We start from the raw sequence: 18,279 nt of genomic DNA, 5'->3' as shown, positions 1-18,279 counted from the left end.
TCGGGGGGGGGGGGGGGGGGGGGTTTAATTTCGAAGGTCGTTGATGAGTAATGTAGGTCGAGTAGACAATGGCCCCATGGCGCAAAAAAATTTTGGGGGAAGGAATAGTGGGATCACTTCCAAATGGGGAAATTTAATTCTCGGAAAAATACAACAAAAAATGAAACCCCATACAATAGAAACTAGCCATATTTTCATTTATGCTATACAACCTAATTGTAATTATGATAATAATTTTGCACTTGTTCGACACGAATTGAACTCAAAGTTTCTTCTTTTGCAGATTTCTCATGCTCCATGTTCTCAAAGTTTTCCCAGAAATGTTGAAAATCCACAGCTTCTTCTTTAAGACTTTGTACTGTTTCCATTTCATAATTTCTATTGATCTTCGATTTAAGAATAGATTTATTATCAGACTTGGGACTAAAGTTAGCTGAACTCCATCCAAATCTTTTAGGTAATGAAAGTGAACGTTCCATAAACTCTTTTCTTGGTGAAAATCGAGGGATTGTAAATGTCTTTGTAAAACAGGAAAGCTTTCGTTTAGGCCGAGACAAGTTGAATCTTGTTAATCCGGGGTATTTGTTGCCTTTAGTTTCCTGTTCAGAAGTAATAGATGGAGATCTCTCATAAATTATAAATTCTGCTTCTCTTTTAAACCTGATATTCCCTTCATAGATGGTAGATTCCTCGGATGGTGTTTGGAACATTGAAAGATCAATGGGTCCGCTGGTAGCAGACCTCCCTGGACCTAATAAAGGCTTCTTCAACATTGTAGACAATTGTTTATGAATGGGAATCTGAATAGTAGATGAATCCTTACTTATTTTTGATTTAAACAAACTCATCAACTTCTCCATTAAGGTATTTTCTTTCAAGGATTCCATTATGGATTCACTGTCAGTTATGGATTCGAATTCTTCTTCAGTAACAACTCTGGATATCATTTCGGGATTTTGTTCTTTGATTGATTCAAAATTCATCTCCAGTTCCACTTCATGTGGAACTGCATCGACCAACTCTGTCTCAAACTCTAAACTGAGTGAATCAAAATCAACACTGAACGAGCACCATGAACTCAAATCAAACAGTTGTAAAGACTTTCTCTCATAAACTTCTAATTTTAAAATATCCTGACTAATTTCACAACTGGTTACTGATGTGGAAGTATGATTTGTATGGGCTTGACTAGATGTGGCAGAAGTTGGAGAATTCATGAGCGATTCTGTTGCATTTGAATGTAAGTCAAAGAAATTTTTGACATTGTCAAATGGTCTCTTGTAAGTAGGTAAGAGACGTTCTTTCGTAGATTCCTCTTCCTTATAATCAAATTTCATTGAGATCATTCCATCTGATAGTATATAGTTAGCAATAAAAAGAATAAAATTGTGAACCACAAATACATTTAGTAATTAGGTTGCAAAAAAAAAAAAAATGTCGGACTTCAATATCAAAAAAAAAAAAGATAAAATGAATTAAAAGAAATTATGCTAGTTTTATTAACAAGAAAATTAAATACCAAATCAAATATTCATCAGAATAAGCTTCTAAATGCAAAAAAACCTCTATTTTGAGTCCTAAATTTCTTGAGAAACTGTTATTTGGTCCAACTCTCTAAATGCAAGTTGGTTATATTCTATCAATTTTCCTTTCACCTTATCGAACTGACAAATAGATTCTCTATGGGGAGCTCTTAGCCATACATTGTCTTCAATAAGTTTAATATATTCGGGATTTTCTTCTGGACTTGCATCCAAGACTTTTCCTTCTGGTGGGTCATTTGCATTCTTGTGTAATTTAGGGTCAATTTTGAAAAGGAATTGGTGTTCTTTGGTATGGAAGGCAAAGTTACGTCTAGCTAACTGGTAGTTGGACAATGTAGCTGGATCATTGGATATAATGGTATAAAGCTGCTCATCAGTTAAATTCTCAACCTGCTTTTTAACCTTATGTTTATTCACTTTCCCATCTTCTATGTAATTCTTAACGTCTAATACGGCAAGTAATTCTTTCTCGTGAATCCACGTTCCAACTTGATTGACATAGTACCAGTGTTTAAACTCAAAATTGTTCAAGGTTCCACATCGATATTGAAATTTCATTCTCTTGACAATCTGTTTTGGTACATGAAAAGGGATTCCTTCAAACAACGATAACCGTAATGGAGAAAGATCACTAAACTTGTAAACCCAATTGTGTCTATCGTTGTAAAGTTCAGTTTCGCCATCCTTCTGTAAAATGGGTCCTTCGACCCGATCATCACATATATCCTTAAAAAACTTAGGCTTAATGTTCAAAGTGACCTTACTAGTTGATAATGCGGTAAGATCAATATACAAGCCACTGTCAACATCTATGAATCTTGCATCAATGTGGTTGTAATCACGCGTTGTGTACCTATTGTGGATATATGTCCCCACATCTATCAAATATTTACCTGTACCCTCCCGTAAATCTTCAACCACCAAAGTTTGATTAAACTGCCTTCCAAGAATAGTCATATGATGAATTGGCATTTGGATGTCCATATCAAGATCAAAGGGGTATATAGCCCCATTTCTATACCACCCCAAGAGAGATCCGAAATTTATCCAACTTACAATTCCATTCTTCTGGCAGAATTTGAACCAATTTCGTAAGAGTCTTTCTAAGAGAAGTGCATGTCTATAACGGTCCCTCCACTTGCCATTAATGAATCTCCAATCATAATGCCATCCATCGTCTTTGTTAGTGTCATCCGTTATTAATGTTGCAAGTTGAAAATAAGTTAACTCTCTTTGTCTAGGTGTTTCACTTGCAGCTTTCGAGGTTATCAAAGAGTATAAGTACCCTTGTTCAACTGGAGTTAAGCTAGGTCTTGTACTTAATTTTGTGATTTCATTTTTGACATCATCTGGCCCATAATGAAACCAGGTTTTGTTCATTCGAAGAATCTTCTTAGCATTGTACATCTTTTCGTTAGTATCTACATCTAGCAAACTCCGTATTTGCTTGAATTCCTGAATGGTATCAAGGGTAACATCCTTTTGCTTTCCGAGGTTGTTGTTTGTGATATATTTCTTCATTAATTCAGAACCATTCATCTTTGAATCTACTTTGAAAATCAAATCGTTTCCATTATCATTGAGAAATATTACTTGGTAGGGGATAGGCATCTTTGATAGTAAATAGGTTTTTCCTTGTAATAAACGAATAAATTCACTAGATTTAAATGCCGTATGCTCAAATTGGAAAAAGCCAGGCATTTTATCTAAATCTGACAATCCTAATGCTTTCATTTCCCGTTTTGTTAAATCATGGGCATTTTTACATCCAAAAAACATGGGATCTGCAATTGATTTAGCTTTATCATCAGGAGTATTAAAATGAATGTGTTCAATTAAGTCTAAACATTTTATCCTTTCATTCTCTGGCTTCGATATTTGGTGATTCAAATAAGTCAAATCCACCCAATCTGCCCAATTGAAAGGAAAAGATATATTTTTTTGATCAACTTTTATTTGGTGGTACATCCAATTCAAAGTGATAGACAATATAATACGAGGGTCTTGAACGATTTCATCTGTATCAAAATAGTTGGTAGGAACTGTTATTTCCAGAGTCACAGTTGGAGCTCTGAATTTGGCTAGTAGGGACATTAATTTTTGACTTATCTCCGAGTTTGTAAATGATACTTGAGGCAATGTGCTTATATCATTGAGATAAATTTCCTTTGCATATAGATCTCGCAGACGCAAGCTGGAATATATCGAAATAACCAATGTATTCAATAATAGAATAAACAAAATTGGCTTGTAAAATTTGCTTGTACCTATTAAAATAGAGATATTCTTAGACATGTTAATGTATCAATATTAATCAAAGTACAGGCTGCTTAGAGTCATTAACTTTTTCAAACTTGTGGAATATAAAGATTAGCAAAATAGTTAATAATAGATATAAAAAGAAAAAAGTTGCTAATAGACGTAAAATACTGTTTATATATGCCGAATCGAATCATCACCTCACAAATCAAAGTGGACACACAATAATTCAAAAAAATTTTGTTATATTAAGGTATACCTGTAGGAAAAATCTCCAGTAACTTAAAATCTTGCGACTACATACTAATTTGGATTCGCATTTTGCACAATATACATAAAAAATATATAAACCAAAAAAAAAAATAAATCATTTAAAAATATAAACACAAAATTGAACTAAAAATAATAATAGCGGCAAAAAAAAAAAACATCACGAAAATTATTCCAAAACTACGATTTTCCCCCAATCTATAATCTCTTGGATATTTAAACGTACTTGATAATTTAAACTCTTTGAATAATAGTTTATGGATAGTATTTAAAATCTGTTTGCAAACTTAATTTCTATTTACGCAGACGGCAATGGGTTGCAGATCAGGCGATGTACATCGTCTAATTTATGCTTAGATACGCACCTACTCGCCAAGAGTTTTCAATACCCCCATACATACACCAAGAAAAATATTCTTTTCTGTTTAGATACCCAAATCCAGCAAGAGAATTTAGCCTTTAGACACTTTTTCAACAAGTATTCTCAATCAAATAATGTTCCGAAGAATGAAAAATCGAAACTCGTATTATTCTTAAATTTTCTTTAAAATTTACCGCTAACAGTTCCAAGGAATTGTTCTTCTCCGAAATTAAGCAACGTTGCATACAGCAAAAAAGTAACCCGCCAAGGAAGCATGAACCTGCCTTTCTATTATAAGATTGGAAATCTTGCAAGGCAGAATCAAGCATTCAAGAAAAATACAAGGATCGACTTATAGAACTCTAATGTTCTAGGCACAGAATTCATTAGATTTCCAGAACTATTACATATCTATGGTTATAAATTACCCGACTACTTATTCCTGGTCTGAAACATCTATTTTATCCAACTCTCTGGATGCAATTGTATGAAAATCGGCAAATTTTCCTTTGACCCTGTCATATTCGCAAATAGAATCTCTGTGAGGGGCTTTCAACAATACATTATCGACAATAAGTCTTAGATATTCGTGATTCCCTTCTGGGCTTGCGTCCAAGACTTTTCCTTCAGGTGGGTCATTTTTATTTCTGTTCAACTTGGCATCGATATTGAAAAGATATTGTATTTCTTTAGCATGGAAACCAAAGTTACGTCTTGCCAATTCATAGTTAGATAAGGTTGCTTCGTCATTTGACAAAAGTTTATAAAGCTGTTCGTCAGTTAAATTCTTAATCTGATTTTTAATATTTGATTTATCCACAGAGCCATTTTGGATAGCTTTCAGCTTGTCTAATACAGCCAACAATTCTTTTTCATGAATCCATGTTCCAGCTTGCTCCACATAATACCAATCCCTAAATTCAAAGTTATTTAATGTTCCACAAGGATACTGAAATTTCATTCTTTTTACAATCTGTTTTGGTATATAAACTGGAACTCCTTCTAACATCGATAAACGCAATGGCGAAATATTGTTATATTTATGAACCCAGTCATTTCTATCGTTGTAAACTTCAATTTCACCATCATCTTCTAAAACAGGTCCTTCAACAGGATCATCGCAGATATCCTTGAAAAATTTAGGATGAACATCTGAATATTTCTTAGTGCTGGCCAATGCTGTGAGATCAATGTATAATCCACTATCAACGTCTATGAATCTGGCATCAATATGGTTAAGGAATACTCCAATTTTGTATCTGTTATGTATAAATGTTCCAACGTCTATTAAATATTTCCCTGTGCCTTCATGCAAATCTTCAACCACCAAAGTTTGATTGAATTTTTTCCCCAATATAGTCATATGATACATAGACATTTGCATATCAAGATCAAGATCAAAGGGGTATATAGCTCCATTTCGATACCACCCCAAAAGAGATCCATAGTTTATCCAACTAATAATACCATATTTCTGGCAAAACTTGAACCAATTTCTCAATATTCTTTCCAAAAGAAGAGAATGTCTATAGCGATCCCTCCATTTCCCATTAAAGAATCTCCATTCATAGTGGTTGCCATCATCTTTATTAGCTTTTCCTCGTATCAAATTGGCACCCTTGAAATACATTGGTTCTCTTCGGTTCTTTGAATTACTTGTTTTCCTCGAGGCAATAATTGAATTTAAATATCCTCTTTCAACAGGAGTTAGTTGCTGTTTTGATTCTAGCTTTTTAAATTCTTTATTCACATCATCTGGCTCGTAGTGAAACCAGGATCTGTTCATACGAACAATTTTTCTCGTTTTATATACCTTTTTAAGCGTATCTGATTTTAGTAGTACACGAAGCTTGTCAAATTCTTTTGCAGGATCCAATGTTAGTTTCTTCTTGTGCTTGAGATTGTTGTTACTAATGTATTTCTCCATTATTTGTCTCCCGTTCATTTTCAGATCAACTGTAAATTTGAGATCTTTGCCATGATCATTTAGGAATATCACTTGAAAGGGTAGTGGCATTCTTCCTAATAAGTACGTTTTTCCTTGCAACACACGAATAAACTCATTAGTATGTCGAGGTGAATGCTGGAATTGGAAAAACCCAGGCATTTTGTCTAAATCGGTAAATCCCATTTCTTGAATTTCTCGTTTTGTTAAATCATAAGAATTTTTGCACCCGAAGAGCATGGAATCTTCTTTTGCTTTTAATTTATCCCTAGTATTTTTGAACGCCATATGTTCAACCAAATCTGAACATTTTATCCTTTTATTTTCCGGCTTGGAAATTTGGTGATTCAAATATGTCAAGTCAACCCAGTCAGCCCAATTAAATGGGAATGAAACATTCTCTGGGTTGTTCTCTATTTGATGATATAACAAATTTAATGTGAGGGATATAGTTACTCGGGGATCATGAATCAAATAACTAGTTTCAAAATAGGTAGTGGGAATGGTTATTTCCAGAGTAAATGTTGGCAGTTTGAATTTTGAGTGTAAGGACTTTAGTTTCCGATTTATGTTTGAATTAGTAAACGATACCTGTGGCAAACTAGAAATATCTTTGAAAAATATTGTCAGAGAACTTGATTGGTTAAACCTGTAATACAACCAAGTACCTATAGTATTTATTGAGAGAATTATTGGTATTATCCTCAATAACTTTCTTTCGTAGGAACTATTTAACATGACCAACTATATCTCCAACTATTATCACAGAATGTTTAAGGGAATAAAATTATGAATTACGAAATATGGAAGGGGTTTTATAGTTTGTTGGGGTTATCGACTTAGTGTGGTTTGTATATTATGATTATTGGTGTTTTCCCCTAAATGGCGCCACAAGGAGTGAACAAAGTCTGTCTTTGATTCTATAATGCTAGTACCTTAAAGAAAAACAATGGCAATACGAAACATTGTAATTCTTATATATAATACAAACATTATAAGCTGACACATTTGAGGTTACATTGAGATGATGCAAAAGTAAAAAAAAAAGTATGCAAATTTCCAAGTAAACTTAGTTATTCATTCACTTCTTGCCTCGAATATCTTTTGGAAAACATCTCGGAAATACCATATGAACACCTTGATATTTAATAAAACATCCCTTTTCCAAAATCAGGAATTTTAGCCTGGAGGATTGCCTTCATTACCCAGGGATACCTTCGCCAAGAAACTATAGTCAAAACCTAAGAATTAAATTTTTAAATTATCGTTTTGCTAGTGTGCATAATTGTCCATTATAAAAAGAAAATATATACAAGCAAAAAAAAAAACTTTAAAATCAAAAAGGCTGGTATTAACTACTAGACTTGGAAACAGCTATTTTATCCAATTCTTTCAATGCAAGTTCATTGAATTCTGAGTACATACCCTTGACTCTCTCATATTCAAAAATTGATTCTCTGTGTGGAGCTCTTAGCCATACATTGTCTTCAATAAGTTTAAGATATTCGGGATTTTCTTCTGGACTTGCATCCAAGACTTTTCCTTCTGGTGGGTCATTTATACCCTTGTGCAACTCAGGATCAATTGTAAAGAGATATTGGTGTTCTTTAGTGTGGAACCCAGATGTGCGTCTGGCTAACTGGTAATTGGACAATGTTGCTGGATCATTGGATATAAGGGTATAAAGCTGCTCATCAGTTAAATTCTCAACCTGCTTTTTAACCTTGTCTATATTTATTTTTCCTTTTTTCTTTATTTCTGCTACATTTAACACAGCAAACAATTCCTTCTCGTGAATCCACGTTCCCACCTGCTCTATGTAGTACCATTGCTTAAATTCAAAGTTATTTAATGTGCCACAGGGATACTGAAATTTCATTCTTTTTACAATCTGCTTTGGTACATAAAAGGGAACTCCTTCAAAGAATGTTAAACGTAAGGGGGAAAGGTTACCAAATTTATAAACCCAATCATTTCTATCGTTGTAAACTTCAGTGTCACCATCATCTTCTAAAACAGGTCCTTCAACCCGATCATCACAGATATCCTTGAAAAATTTAGGATGAACATCTGAATATTTTGTCTCTGTTGCCAATGCTGTGAGGTCGATGTATAATCCACTATCAGCGTCTATTAATCTAGCATCAATATGGTTAAGGTATCTTCCAATCTTATTTCTGTTATGTATAAATGTTCCAACTTCTATGAAATATTTCCCTGTGCCTTCATGCAAATCTTCAACCACCAAAGTTTGATTGAACTTTTTCCCCAATATAGTCATATGATACATGGACATTTGAATATCCATATCAAGATCAAAGGGGTATATAGCTCCATTTCTATACCACCCCAAGAGAGATCCGAAATTTATCCAACTTACAATTCCATTCTTTTGGCAGAATTTGAACCAACTTCTCAATAGTCTTTCTAAGAGAATTGCATGTCTATAACGGTCTCTCCACCTACCATTAATGAATCTCCAATCATAGTGCCCTCCGTCATCGTTGTTCATACTTGTTTTCCTAAAAGTGCCCGTGTTAAAAAACATTGGCTCATTGTGTGGTTTTTTCTCACTTGCTTCTTTTGAAATAATGAGTGAGGTTAAGTACCCTCTTTCAATTGGTGTTAGTTCCTCTTGTGATGTTAATCTTTCAATCTGATTGGTTACATTATCAGAACCATAATGAAACCATGATCGGCTCATGTGGTATATTTTGTCAGCATCGTATAAGTTTTCATAAGTATTTGCACCTTGTAAATCTAGAAGCTGTTGAAATTCTTTTATAGGATCAAGGGTAATAATTTTGTTTTTCTCAAGGCTGTTGTTGGTGATGTATGTTTTCAATAATTCACGTGCAGTAGTTTTTCCGTCCACCTGAAATGTCAAATCATCACCAGCGTCATTAAGGAATATTACTTGGTGGGGAAGGGGCATCTTTGATAACAAATAGGTTTTACCTTGAAGCATACGAATAAATTCGCTAGGCTTGAAAACAGTGTGATAAAATTGGAAAAATCCGGGCATTCTATCTAAATTGGTTAAACCCATTTCTTCCATTTCTTTTTCCGTTAAATCTTGCGTATTTTTACATCCAAAAAACATGGGATCTGCAATCGATTTAGCTTTATCATCAGGAGTGTTAAAATGAATGTGTTCAATTAAGTCTGAACATTTGATCTTTTCATTTACTGGTTTGGATATTTGGTGATTCAAATAAGTCAAATCCACCCAATCTGCCCAATTAAATGGGAAGGATACATTTTCTGGATCAACCTTTATTTGGTGGTATATCCAATTTAAAGTAATGGCAAATGTAACACGAGGGTCTTGAACCAACTCCTCGGTTTCAAAATAGTCGGTAGGAATAGTTACTTCCAGAGTAACTTTATGTGGCTTGAATGAAAGTATTGACTTTAATTTCTTGGTGATTTCAGGACTCGTAAAACCTGTTTGAGGCAAAGCATTAACATAATCGAGATTATTTGCTATGTGGCGTAGGTGTGAATTGTAATATAACAAAATACCAATGGTATTTATACATAGAACGATTGGTATAATCTTGAATAACTTGTTTATATTCATATTCTTGAACATAATTATAGCCTGTATAAGAACCTCATAAAAACAGCCTAAAAATTACAACTGAAAAAGATTCAGAAAGTACTCCAGAAGAAGACGAATATTACATATTACATTATTTACAATTTTCCCGGGAATCAATAAATATTTAAACGATTCCAATGACGCGGTACCAATACTCGGAACTGAGTACAGATCTTCGAGACAATGCAAAAAAAATTTATTATTTTTTACTTGTAGCTCGTGTGACACCTTGCATATTTCAGATGACAACTTCAAAAAAAGAAACTCGTAAAAAAATAAATCCCAGCAAATTAAAAGAAACAAACCCTTCTTACGCCAAGCAATGCTTTGTAAATTGAAGAGTCTCATTGTTCATTATCGCATTAAAGTGTAGAAATTCTTGATTGGCCACACTTTATATTTTGCTTCAATTGGCCAGTCTTGTTGTCAAGAGATAGCTGTATGCTGCGGTAGCTGGCTGCTATACTAGCTTGCTGGTGTGACAAAATTTTATTTTCATGCATGAGTTAAAAGGTATACCTAACCTTACTACACTAATTAAGAATCCTGGTTCGGAAAAATGCTAAATCTAATTCTAGCTGTAATTTAAGCCTCGAAGTTTTGCAGCTACTTTCTTATTACTTGCTCATAATATTGCTGAAAATCAACTATAAAAAGTATACAAATAATGCTTATTAGATGTTCCCTTGAAACCGCTCTTACGATTTTCATGTACCCTTGAGTCTCTCAAGGATTTCAATATGAAATCATTTTTCGCACTAGTCCAGGAACACTTTTGCCAAGAGAGAATGATTAAATGCAATTTTATAGGCTCTTTGTTATAAAATTTGCCATTGTTGTTGTCAGGCGCGCTCAGGCATTGTAAAATGAGAAATGAAATCAAATGGTTAAATAATATCACACAAACCTTGGTAGACTAGAAATACAAATAACAACACTAATTATTTTTAGAAACAACTACTTGTTCTAACTGACTAAACGCTAGCTCGTTATAGTCCGACAATTTCCCGTTGACCTTTTCATACTCGGCTAATGATTCCCTATGGGGAGTTCTCAACCATACATTGCTTTCAACGAGTTTAAGATATTCGGGATTATCCTCAGGACTAGCGTCTAATACCTTTCCTTGGAGAAGATCATTTTTGTTCTTGTTCAAATTAGGGTCTATTGTAAAAAGAAACTTCAGCTCCTCGATATGGAATCCAAAGTAACGTTGGGCCAATTGATAGTTAGCCAATGTTGCTTGATCATTACACAAAAGTAAATAAAGCTGCACGTCGGTTAAATTGTCAAGTTGTTTTTTAACATTATTTTTATTTAATTTTCTATCTTTCATGGCTTTACCGGTGTCTAAAACAGGGAGCAATTCTTTTTCATGGATCCAGGTCCCAGCCTGCTCTACGTAATACCAATGATCGAATTCAAAGTTGTTCAATGTTCCACAAGGGTACTGAAATTTCATTCTTTTAACAATTTGTTTAGGAACATAGCAAGGTATACCTTCAAACATTGTTAGTCTCAATGGAGATAAATGGCTGAATTTATACATCCAATTATTTCTATCATTGTAGATTTCCTTGTCATCATCATTATCCAAAACAGGTCCCTCGGCTGGATCATCACAGATGTCCTTGAAGAATTTAGGGTCAATTTTTGAAGATTCTTTACTGATTGCTAAGGCAGTAAGATCTATGTACAACCCACTATCGACATCTAAGAATCTTGCATCGATATGGTTGGCATTTTTTGTAATGTATCTGTTGTGTATAAAGGTTCCAACATCAATCAAGTACTTCCCCGTACCTTCACGTAAATCTTCCACTACCAAAGTTTGATTGAATTTTTTGCCTAAGATGGTCATATGATATATAGACATTTGGATGTCAATATCAAGATCAAACGGGTATATTGCACCATTTCGGTACCACCCTAGAAGTGAGCCATAGTTTATCCAACTGATAATTCCATATTTCTGGCAAAACTTGAACCAATTTCTCAATAACCTTTCCAAAATAATTGAATGCCTATAGCGATCTCTCCATTTCCCATTAATAAACCTCCAGTCATAATGCCAACCGCTATCCTGGTTCTTTGGAGTTCTTGTTAAAGTTGCAATCTTAAAATATGTTGGTTCTCTTTGGCTCGTGGTTCCACTTGTCCGCTTTGAAGCAATTAATGAATTCAAATACCTTTGTTCAATAGGAGTCAATTGATCTTGTGAGTTTAAAGTTTTAATCTCCGTGCTCACGTTATATGCATTATAGTGAAACCATGATGGATCCATTTGAACAATTTTTTCTGGAATGTAATGGTTCTGGGTGGAATTCACACCTAGCAAATCTCGAAGTTGTTTGAATTCCGTTACAGTGTCGAGAGTTATCTCCTCAATATCATTGAGTTTGTTGTTGGTGATGTATAATTGCAATAACTCTTTTCCTTTCATTTTCTTATCAACTTGGAAAAGTAAATCATCCCCATCATCATTGAGGAACATTACTTGCACTGGTGGTGGCATTCTACCCAAGATATAAGTTTTCCCTTGTAACACACGTATAAACTCCGATGATCTAATCTCGGTTGCCTCAAATTGGAAGAATCCTGGTAATTTATCCAAATTAGCTAATCCCATTTCTTCAATTTCTAGTTTAGTTAATTCATGAGTATTTTTGCATCCAAAGAACATGGGGTTTTTTCTGGCACTTCTTTTATGTTCATCTCTCCTAATTTGTAAATGCTGAATCAAGTCCTGACATTTTATTCGTTTATTCTGCGGTTTAGATAATTGATGATTCAAATAGGTCAAGTCTACCCAATCTGCCCAATTAAATGGGAAGGATACGTTCTCCGGATCAACCTTTATTTGGTGATATAACCAATTCAAAGTAAGGGAAAATATAACTCGAGGATCTTGCACAATTTGATCCGTTTCAAAATAATCGCTGGAGATTGTTATCTCCAGTGTCACGGTCGGTGATTTGAACTTTGAGAGTAATGATTTTAGTTTCTGACTTGTTTCTGTTTCTGTAAATGATGTCTGGAGCAATGCACTATTATAATTGATATCGTTTTCTTTGTAATATAGATTTGCCGAGTAGAAACTATAATAAAGCGAAATACCTATAGTATTTGAACAGAGAATAAATAGTATCGTTTTGAAGTATTTTCTATTTGACAAAGTTTTCAACATTGAATTGTGTATTTACTGACAGCTTCAGCTAGAAAAGAGGTTAGAGTGCAACATATTTATAATAGGGAATTTCATGTTATATATTCTTAACATAGGATCATGAGTTAGGGGGGAAAGAATTTTTTTTAAAATAATGTAAAAAAAAAAATCATTCAAACTGTAATAAGGTAGAAGGTACACTATTGCTATTGTAATTTTATGCTATTGCGATGTGAAATGAATTACGCATACGACAATATACCTTCTTGAGCGTGGAAACTCGATTCTGCTCTCGCGGCTGCGTATCTGTGCGATGGTCATTACGAAATAAAAAATAAAGTGAGAAATACGGGGAAAAAAATAATCAGGAAATTATTATAAAAAGATCGCTAATTTTAAAGCACATAGCGATTTCACAGTTACAACAAGGTTAAAAACATCTATAGATGCATGAAAGGTGTTTGGTTGTTTGTGTGCAATTACCTGTGGCAACAAATTACATTTATTAATTCCCATCCTTTCTAAAACCAAAGGTTGGATGACTTTTGAATATCATTGTTATTATATTTAGAAATGATTTTTTTTTTCTTGTTTGTGAGTTACTGAGCCCAAGTTCTGCAACTGTCAAACGAAACAAGGGGTGTCCTTGAGCTCAGGGGAAGAGAATCTTGTTTATCCCCTTTTACTCCTCGGCGATCCCTTTTTATATCATACTATGAGACATCCAGTAGTTGTGGCTAGTTTGTTCTCGATGTATACATCTTGTTTACTGTTGGAAAATACCAATAAGTTTCAACTTTTGTATGTCTTAGTTCGCATCTCGAATTTCCTGGAGCTAATAACAATCAGGATTACTTTGTTCAAATCTATCATTTTTTTAAGTAAAATTAATGCTATTCAAACACATTGTAATGGGTATCATCAAAACCATTCAATTATTGCCCCTTAAATCTTGCTGGTCCTAGCTGTCAATAAGTGTGAGGTTAGTACCCCTGGGTAATATATCACCTCAAGAAATTGCTGCAAAAAAAAAAAATTCCTTGCTCTTATTTTTTTCCACCAGTGCTCATCACCATAGACATTTTTTTGGGTTGATCCACACGACCGCATCAACAATGTCTCGCACACGGTTTAAAAAAAATTAGTAACAATTTTGGCTGCCAGATCATCCCATGGATCATCAATCACCACGTCAGAATGTTTAATATTGATGATGATTTGAAGTTGGTTATATTGGACTATCATAACTATCATCAATGTGTATCATTGGACCATACATTAATCACCACTTGGAACTATTTTCATTCCGTAATTCCTCAACTAACTCTAGAGAGTCTCAAGTCCATCATCAACAGTCAAGACATAATACGGAAAAACGCGGTAAATCAAGTGAATTATCATCTGTTGATTGAATATTTGGTCAAGCTTTATAACCCTGGCTGTGATCTAGACAAAGTCCTTAATTTAATCGAGCATTTCCAACAGGTATTCCAAGATGATTTACCTGAATTTGATCCAGCCCTGGTCCTTGCATTTGTTGATCTATTGTATGTTCATTATCATTGTGATACGTGTTCAAATTTAGAAGAACAGTTGAGTAAACTATATGGGAAATTCGAACAATACACGTGGAACAATACCTTTTATGTCAGCGAATTGAATTTACCAATCGGTGATGATATTGCCTCAATATCCGTGATTGGGAACTTGACCGGGACCGAGTTCCTAGACCCGTATGTTGTTTCTAGTAGCTATTCCAATCTGTTCAACTATTTTCCCACTGGTATGTTTAATCCTTATCAATTTTACATATATTTGTTACGAATGAATTTTGAGTTTCAATTACAACAACGAAAAGTGTTAATCATATGTCCTAACAATTGCCGATTGGCAAAACTTGAATTCACCAATATTGAGATATTTTACGTCGATACGATGTTTGACAAATTCTATACACAAGAATATTTGAGATTTCCTGATGAGTTTGGAGCGAAAGATTGGATATATCAGCAATTAACCAAGAGTGTCGTTGGTGCAACAAGTATAGCTATTCCTAGTTTGTTGTACCAGTACAACAATATCAGAGACCAGTTATTGCATGATCCTGTAATTAACCAGTTCCACCAGTTGAACATCCAATTGTCTGGATTTCTTCCTGGTTCTTCTTTCAATTGTCAGCCTACTGTTGAAAGGATTATATTTAATAACAACAAGTTCACTCTTGATAATGAAACACCCAGTGAAGCTCCAATCCTTGATTATCATTACCGAATTGAAAATGTATATTACATCATTGGTAAGCTAGCTAAGTTCAAGACATTACCTGACCAACCATCAACTACAAATTTGGATTCTATAGTTCCATTTTTCACCCAAAAGCTTTTTCCAATGTTAATTTCTGATAAGTGTGGCTTATACCATCCTTTTGCACTATTATTTAACGAATTGTTACAATCGTATGATTATTCTAATGAGCATGTCAGCTCATTATTTCCCCAGTTTAACCATAGCTTTTGCACAGAAGAGCAGATGAGATTATATACTGCGGGAATCAATATTGACCAAGAATTACGAGGTGATGATACAGGTATTATTAGACCAGCCTTGACATCTGTATTTTCAAATCCTCAACTTATTACAAACCAAGAAGCGCCAGCTCCTCAATCAGCATTGCCTTCCAATACAATTCCACAATCACCGGCACCAGAATTACCACCACCAACTACTCAAGAATCTCAAGGATCTGAATTACCACCACCTGTTCCTTCACCAACTAAGCGAAAATGTTCAATGACAGATGAGAATGGAATTGTGAAAAAGTCCAAGATTTTGGAAAGATTACAGCGGGATAAATTGAACTTTGTCAGTATATTTGACGATGAAGATGAAGATGTTGAGGATTCATTTGACTCTAAGATCCAAAGATTTAAGTATACTCCTAATTCAAATGGTGCCACTAGGGATAACTCGACTACACAAACAAGTCAATTGAGAGTTGAGTCTAACATAGTTAATCAGGCCCAATCGACACCAGAACCATTGGACCTTTCTCCAAATAAAAATATTTTACTGGAACAGTCAATAGAGAAAGCGGGTAGTTCCTCGGAAGAAGATGATGATAGTGATTCATATGAAAGTTCTAGTGAAGAAGAAGCAAACCATTCGGAATATGTTGAATCTGATGTTGATGTACCTGTGACAGTCACTAAACCAAGATCAACTAGAAATCTGGTTACACCACCTGTAACTATACATCCATCACAATTTTATAAAACTCTGGCACCAGCACCGCAGGTGAACTTTAGCAAGCTGATAGAAATGGATGATGTTTCTGGTGAGGTAGACAGTGATGATTCGGATTCTGTTGTATATAGGCCTGTCAGCATGAGTTCTCCTGTGCCAATAGAAGATGAGGAATATAGTGAGGATGAAGAAAATGCAGAAGAGCAAGAAGATGTTGGGGAGGAACAAGCGGACATCATACCACATGATAGAGAATCGCGTGAAAATAAAGAAGACGCTGAACTGGAAGAGGATGGTGGAGATGAAGACGAAGGAGATGAAAAAGTCGAACAAGAACAAGAAGAAGCAGAGAAAGTAGAAGATGAGCTTGAGCCAATGGACATGGAAGAAGTTATATTTGAGAAAGAGAATATAGAAGAGGACAACATGGAAAAAGACAATATAGAACAAATACAAGCAAAGGAAGATGAAATAGAGAAATCTAATATAGAAGACATCATAATAGAAGAACTAGAGGTTGAACAAATTGAGGAACGTGCAGAAATGAAGAAGGAAATCTACAAGCAAGCCAAATTATTTGATAGGAACCTGTCTGAAGAAGAAGAGTCAAGTGGAGAACTGTCAGAAGAAGATTCTGATGAAGAACTGTCAGAAGAGGAGCTGGAAGAAGAACTGTCAAAGGAAGTACAGAAAGAAGATAGACCACAGCAACAACTACCATTGGATATTAAACATGCTAATGAAGAGCAAGTGATGGATCAACCAATTCAAATAGTCCAAAAACAAGAAGAAAGTGAAGACGAAAGCCTGGGTAGTAGTTCCCATGAATCAAGTGATGATGATGAATCTAGTTCTACTGAGTCAATTGCAGAAGAAGTTATTGAAACTGCTACTGCAACCACCAATGCAAATGACAAGTCTAATGATATGGAAGTTGATGAAAATGAATCCAACAGTTCATCAAGTGAGTCATCCAGTGAAGAAGAATCGTCTAGTGAAGAATCATCAGGTGAAGAGTCGTCTAGTGATAGCGAGGATGAAGTTGAAGAGGTTAAAGAAAAAAAACAACCGCAATTTATCCAAGTTAAAACAGTTGCTGAAACGTTAAAGACACAACTGCCTGTTCCTATTCGAAGAATGATGCCGTCATTGTCAGATGTCAAACTCCCATCAACTACCATTGAATCAAAATCAAGTCCAGTTAGACAGCAATCAAGTCCTACAAAGTCAAAGTTTAAATTATCTAATGATTCAGATAGTGAAAGTGAGAGTGAGAGTGAGAGTGAAAGTGAGAGTGAGAGTGAAAGCGAAAGCGAAACTGATTCTGATTCTGATAGCTCAAATGAAAGGCATACCGAAAATGAGACTAAACCTAAGAACATAGAAAACAAGAGTAGCAGTAGCAGCGAGAGTTCCGATAATGATAGCGAGAGTTCCGATCATGACAATAATAGTGAAAATGATATGCCTGGACATACGGAGCCGGCGGTTAAACTAAACGAGCAAATTAAAGTTTCTGCTTCGCAACCAACCAAAGTTGTGAAAAACAATCAAGCTGAAGGCGGTGGCGGATCCAAGCGAAACATTTCCCCTATTATTGATACCTCGGATTCGAGTGATGATTCAGACACTGACTCCGACGGTTCCATCGGCTTTTAAATATAAGCGAATAAGTCATACGAAACTGGGGGTGCAGCCTAATAATGTGTGATCAACCACTTAGATATTAAATTGATAACCCGAAAAAATCCGAGCAATGGGGTTTATCGCCGCCTTTGTTTGCCTACTTGGTAAAAAAGAAATTTCTGACTATTTTTTTTTCGGCGCTTAAAAATTTTCTATAAAGACTAAGGTTTTCCCTTGTGAAATTTTTCAAATTATATCTTG

General features: G+C 34.7%; 6 protein-coding genes across 6 annotated transcripts; 1 reads left to right on the top strand and 5 right to left on the bottom strand. All coding sequences in view use genetic code 12, as the record gives it.

Moving 5' to 3' along the window:
• Window positions 1-212: 212 nt before the first annotated feature.
• On the bottom strand, window positions 213-1,337 carry SPAPADRAFT_48770 (uncharacterized protein; the record flags this gene model as incomplete). Its single annotated transcript, XM_007373159.1, has 1 exon — window positions 213-1,337. The coding sequence occupies one exon, from the start codon at window positions 1,335-1,337 to the stop codon at window positions 213-215; it is 1,125 nt and encodes a 374-aa protein (XP_007373221.1).
• A 240-nt stretch (window positions 1,338-1,577) lies between these two features.
• Window positions 1,578-3,839, bottom strand: SPAPADRAFT_132572 (uncharacterized protein; the record flags this gene model as incomplete). Its single annotated transcript, XM_007373158.1, has 2 exons — window positions 1,578-2,228; window positions 2,304-3,839. 2 exons carry the CDS (start codon window positions 3,837-3,839, stop codon window positions 1,578-1,580), a joined length of 2,187 nt encoding a protein of 728 aa, XP_007373220.1.
• A 966-nt stretch (window positions 3,840-4,805) lies between these two features.
• On the bottom strand, window positions 4,806-7,397 carry SPAPADRAFT_64885 (uncharacterized protein; the record flags this gene model as incomplete). Its single annotated transcript, XM_007373157.1, has 1 exon — window positions 4,806-7,397. The coding sequence occupies one exon, from the start codon at window positions 7,115-7,117 to the stop codon at window positions 4,871-4,873; it is 2,247 nt and encodes a 748-aa protein (XP_007373219.1).
• A 333-nt stretch (window positions 7,398-7,730) lies between these two features.
• SPAPADRAFT_48767 (uncharacterized protein) lies at window positions 7,731-9,974 on the bottom strand (the record flags this gene model as incomplete). The annotated part of the gene is made up of 1 exon (XM_007373156.1): window positions 7,731-9,974. The coding sequence occupies one exon, from the start codon at window positions 9,972-9,974 to the stop codon at window positions 7,731-7,733; it is 2,244 nt and encodes a 747-aa protein (XP_007373218.1).
• Window positions 9,975-10,920: 946 nt separating this feature from the next.
• Window positions 10,921-13,170, bottom strand: SPAPADRAFT_147474 (uncharacterized protein; the record flags this gene model as incomplete). Its single annotated transcript, XM_007373155.1, has 1 exon — window positions 10,921-13,170. One exon carries the CDS (start codon window positions 13,168-13,170, stop codon window positions 10,921-10,923), a length of 2,250 nt encoding a protein of 749 aa, XP_007373217.1.
• A 1,176-nt stretch (window positions 13,171-14,346) lies between these two features.
• Window positions 14,347-18,051, top strand: SPAPADRAFT_48765 (uncharacterized protein; the record flags this gene model as incomplete). Its single annotated transcript, XM_007373154.1, has 1 exon — window positions 14,347-18,051. The coding sequence occupies one exon, from the start codon at window positions 14,347-14,349 to the stop codon at window positions 18,049-18,051; it is 3,705 nt and encodes a 1,234-aa protein (XP_007373216.1).
• Window positions 18,052-18,279: the final 228 nt, after the last annotated feature.

The sequence above is a fragment of the Spathaspora passalidarum genome (genome assembly GCF_000223485.1).
Source record: "Spathaspora passalidarum NRRL Y-27907 unplaced genomic scaffold SPAPAscaffold_1, whole genome shotgun sequence".
NCBI classification, from domain to species: Eukaryota; Fungi; Ascomycota; class Pichiomycetes; order Serinales; family Debaryomycetaceae; genus Spathaspora; species Spathaspora passalidarum.
The sequence above is the reverse complement of the archived record's forward strand: the minus strand, read 5'-3'. Positions and strand labels throughout refer to the sequence as shown.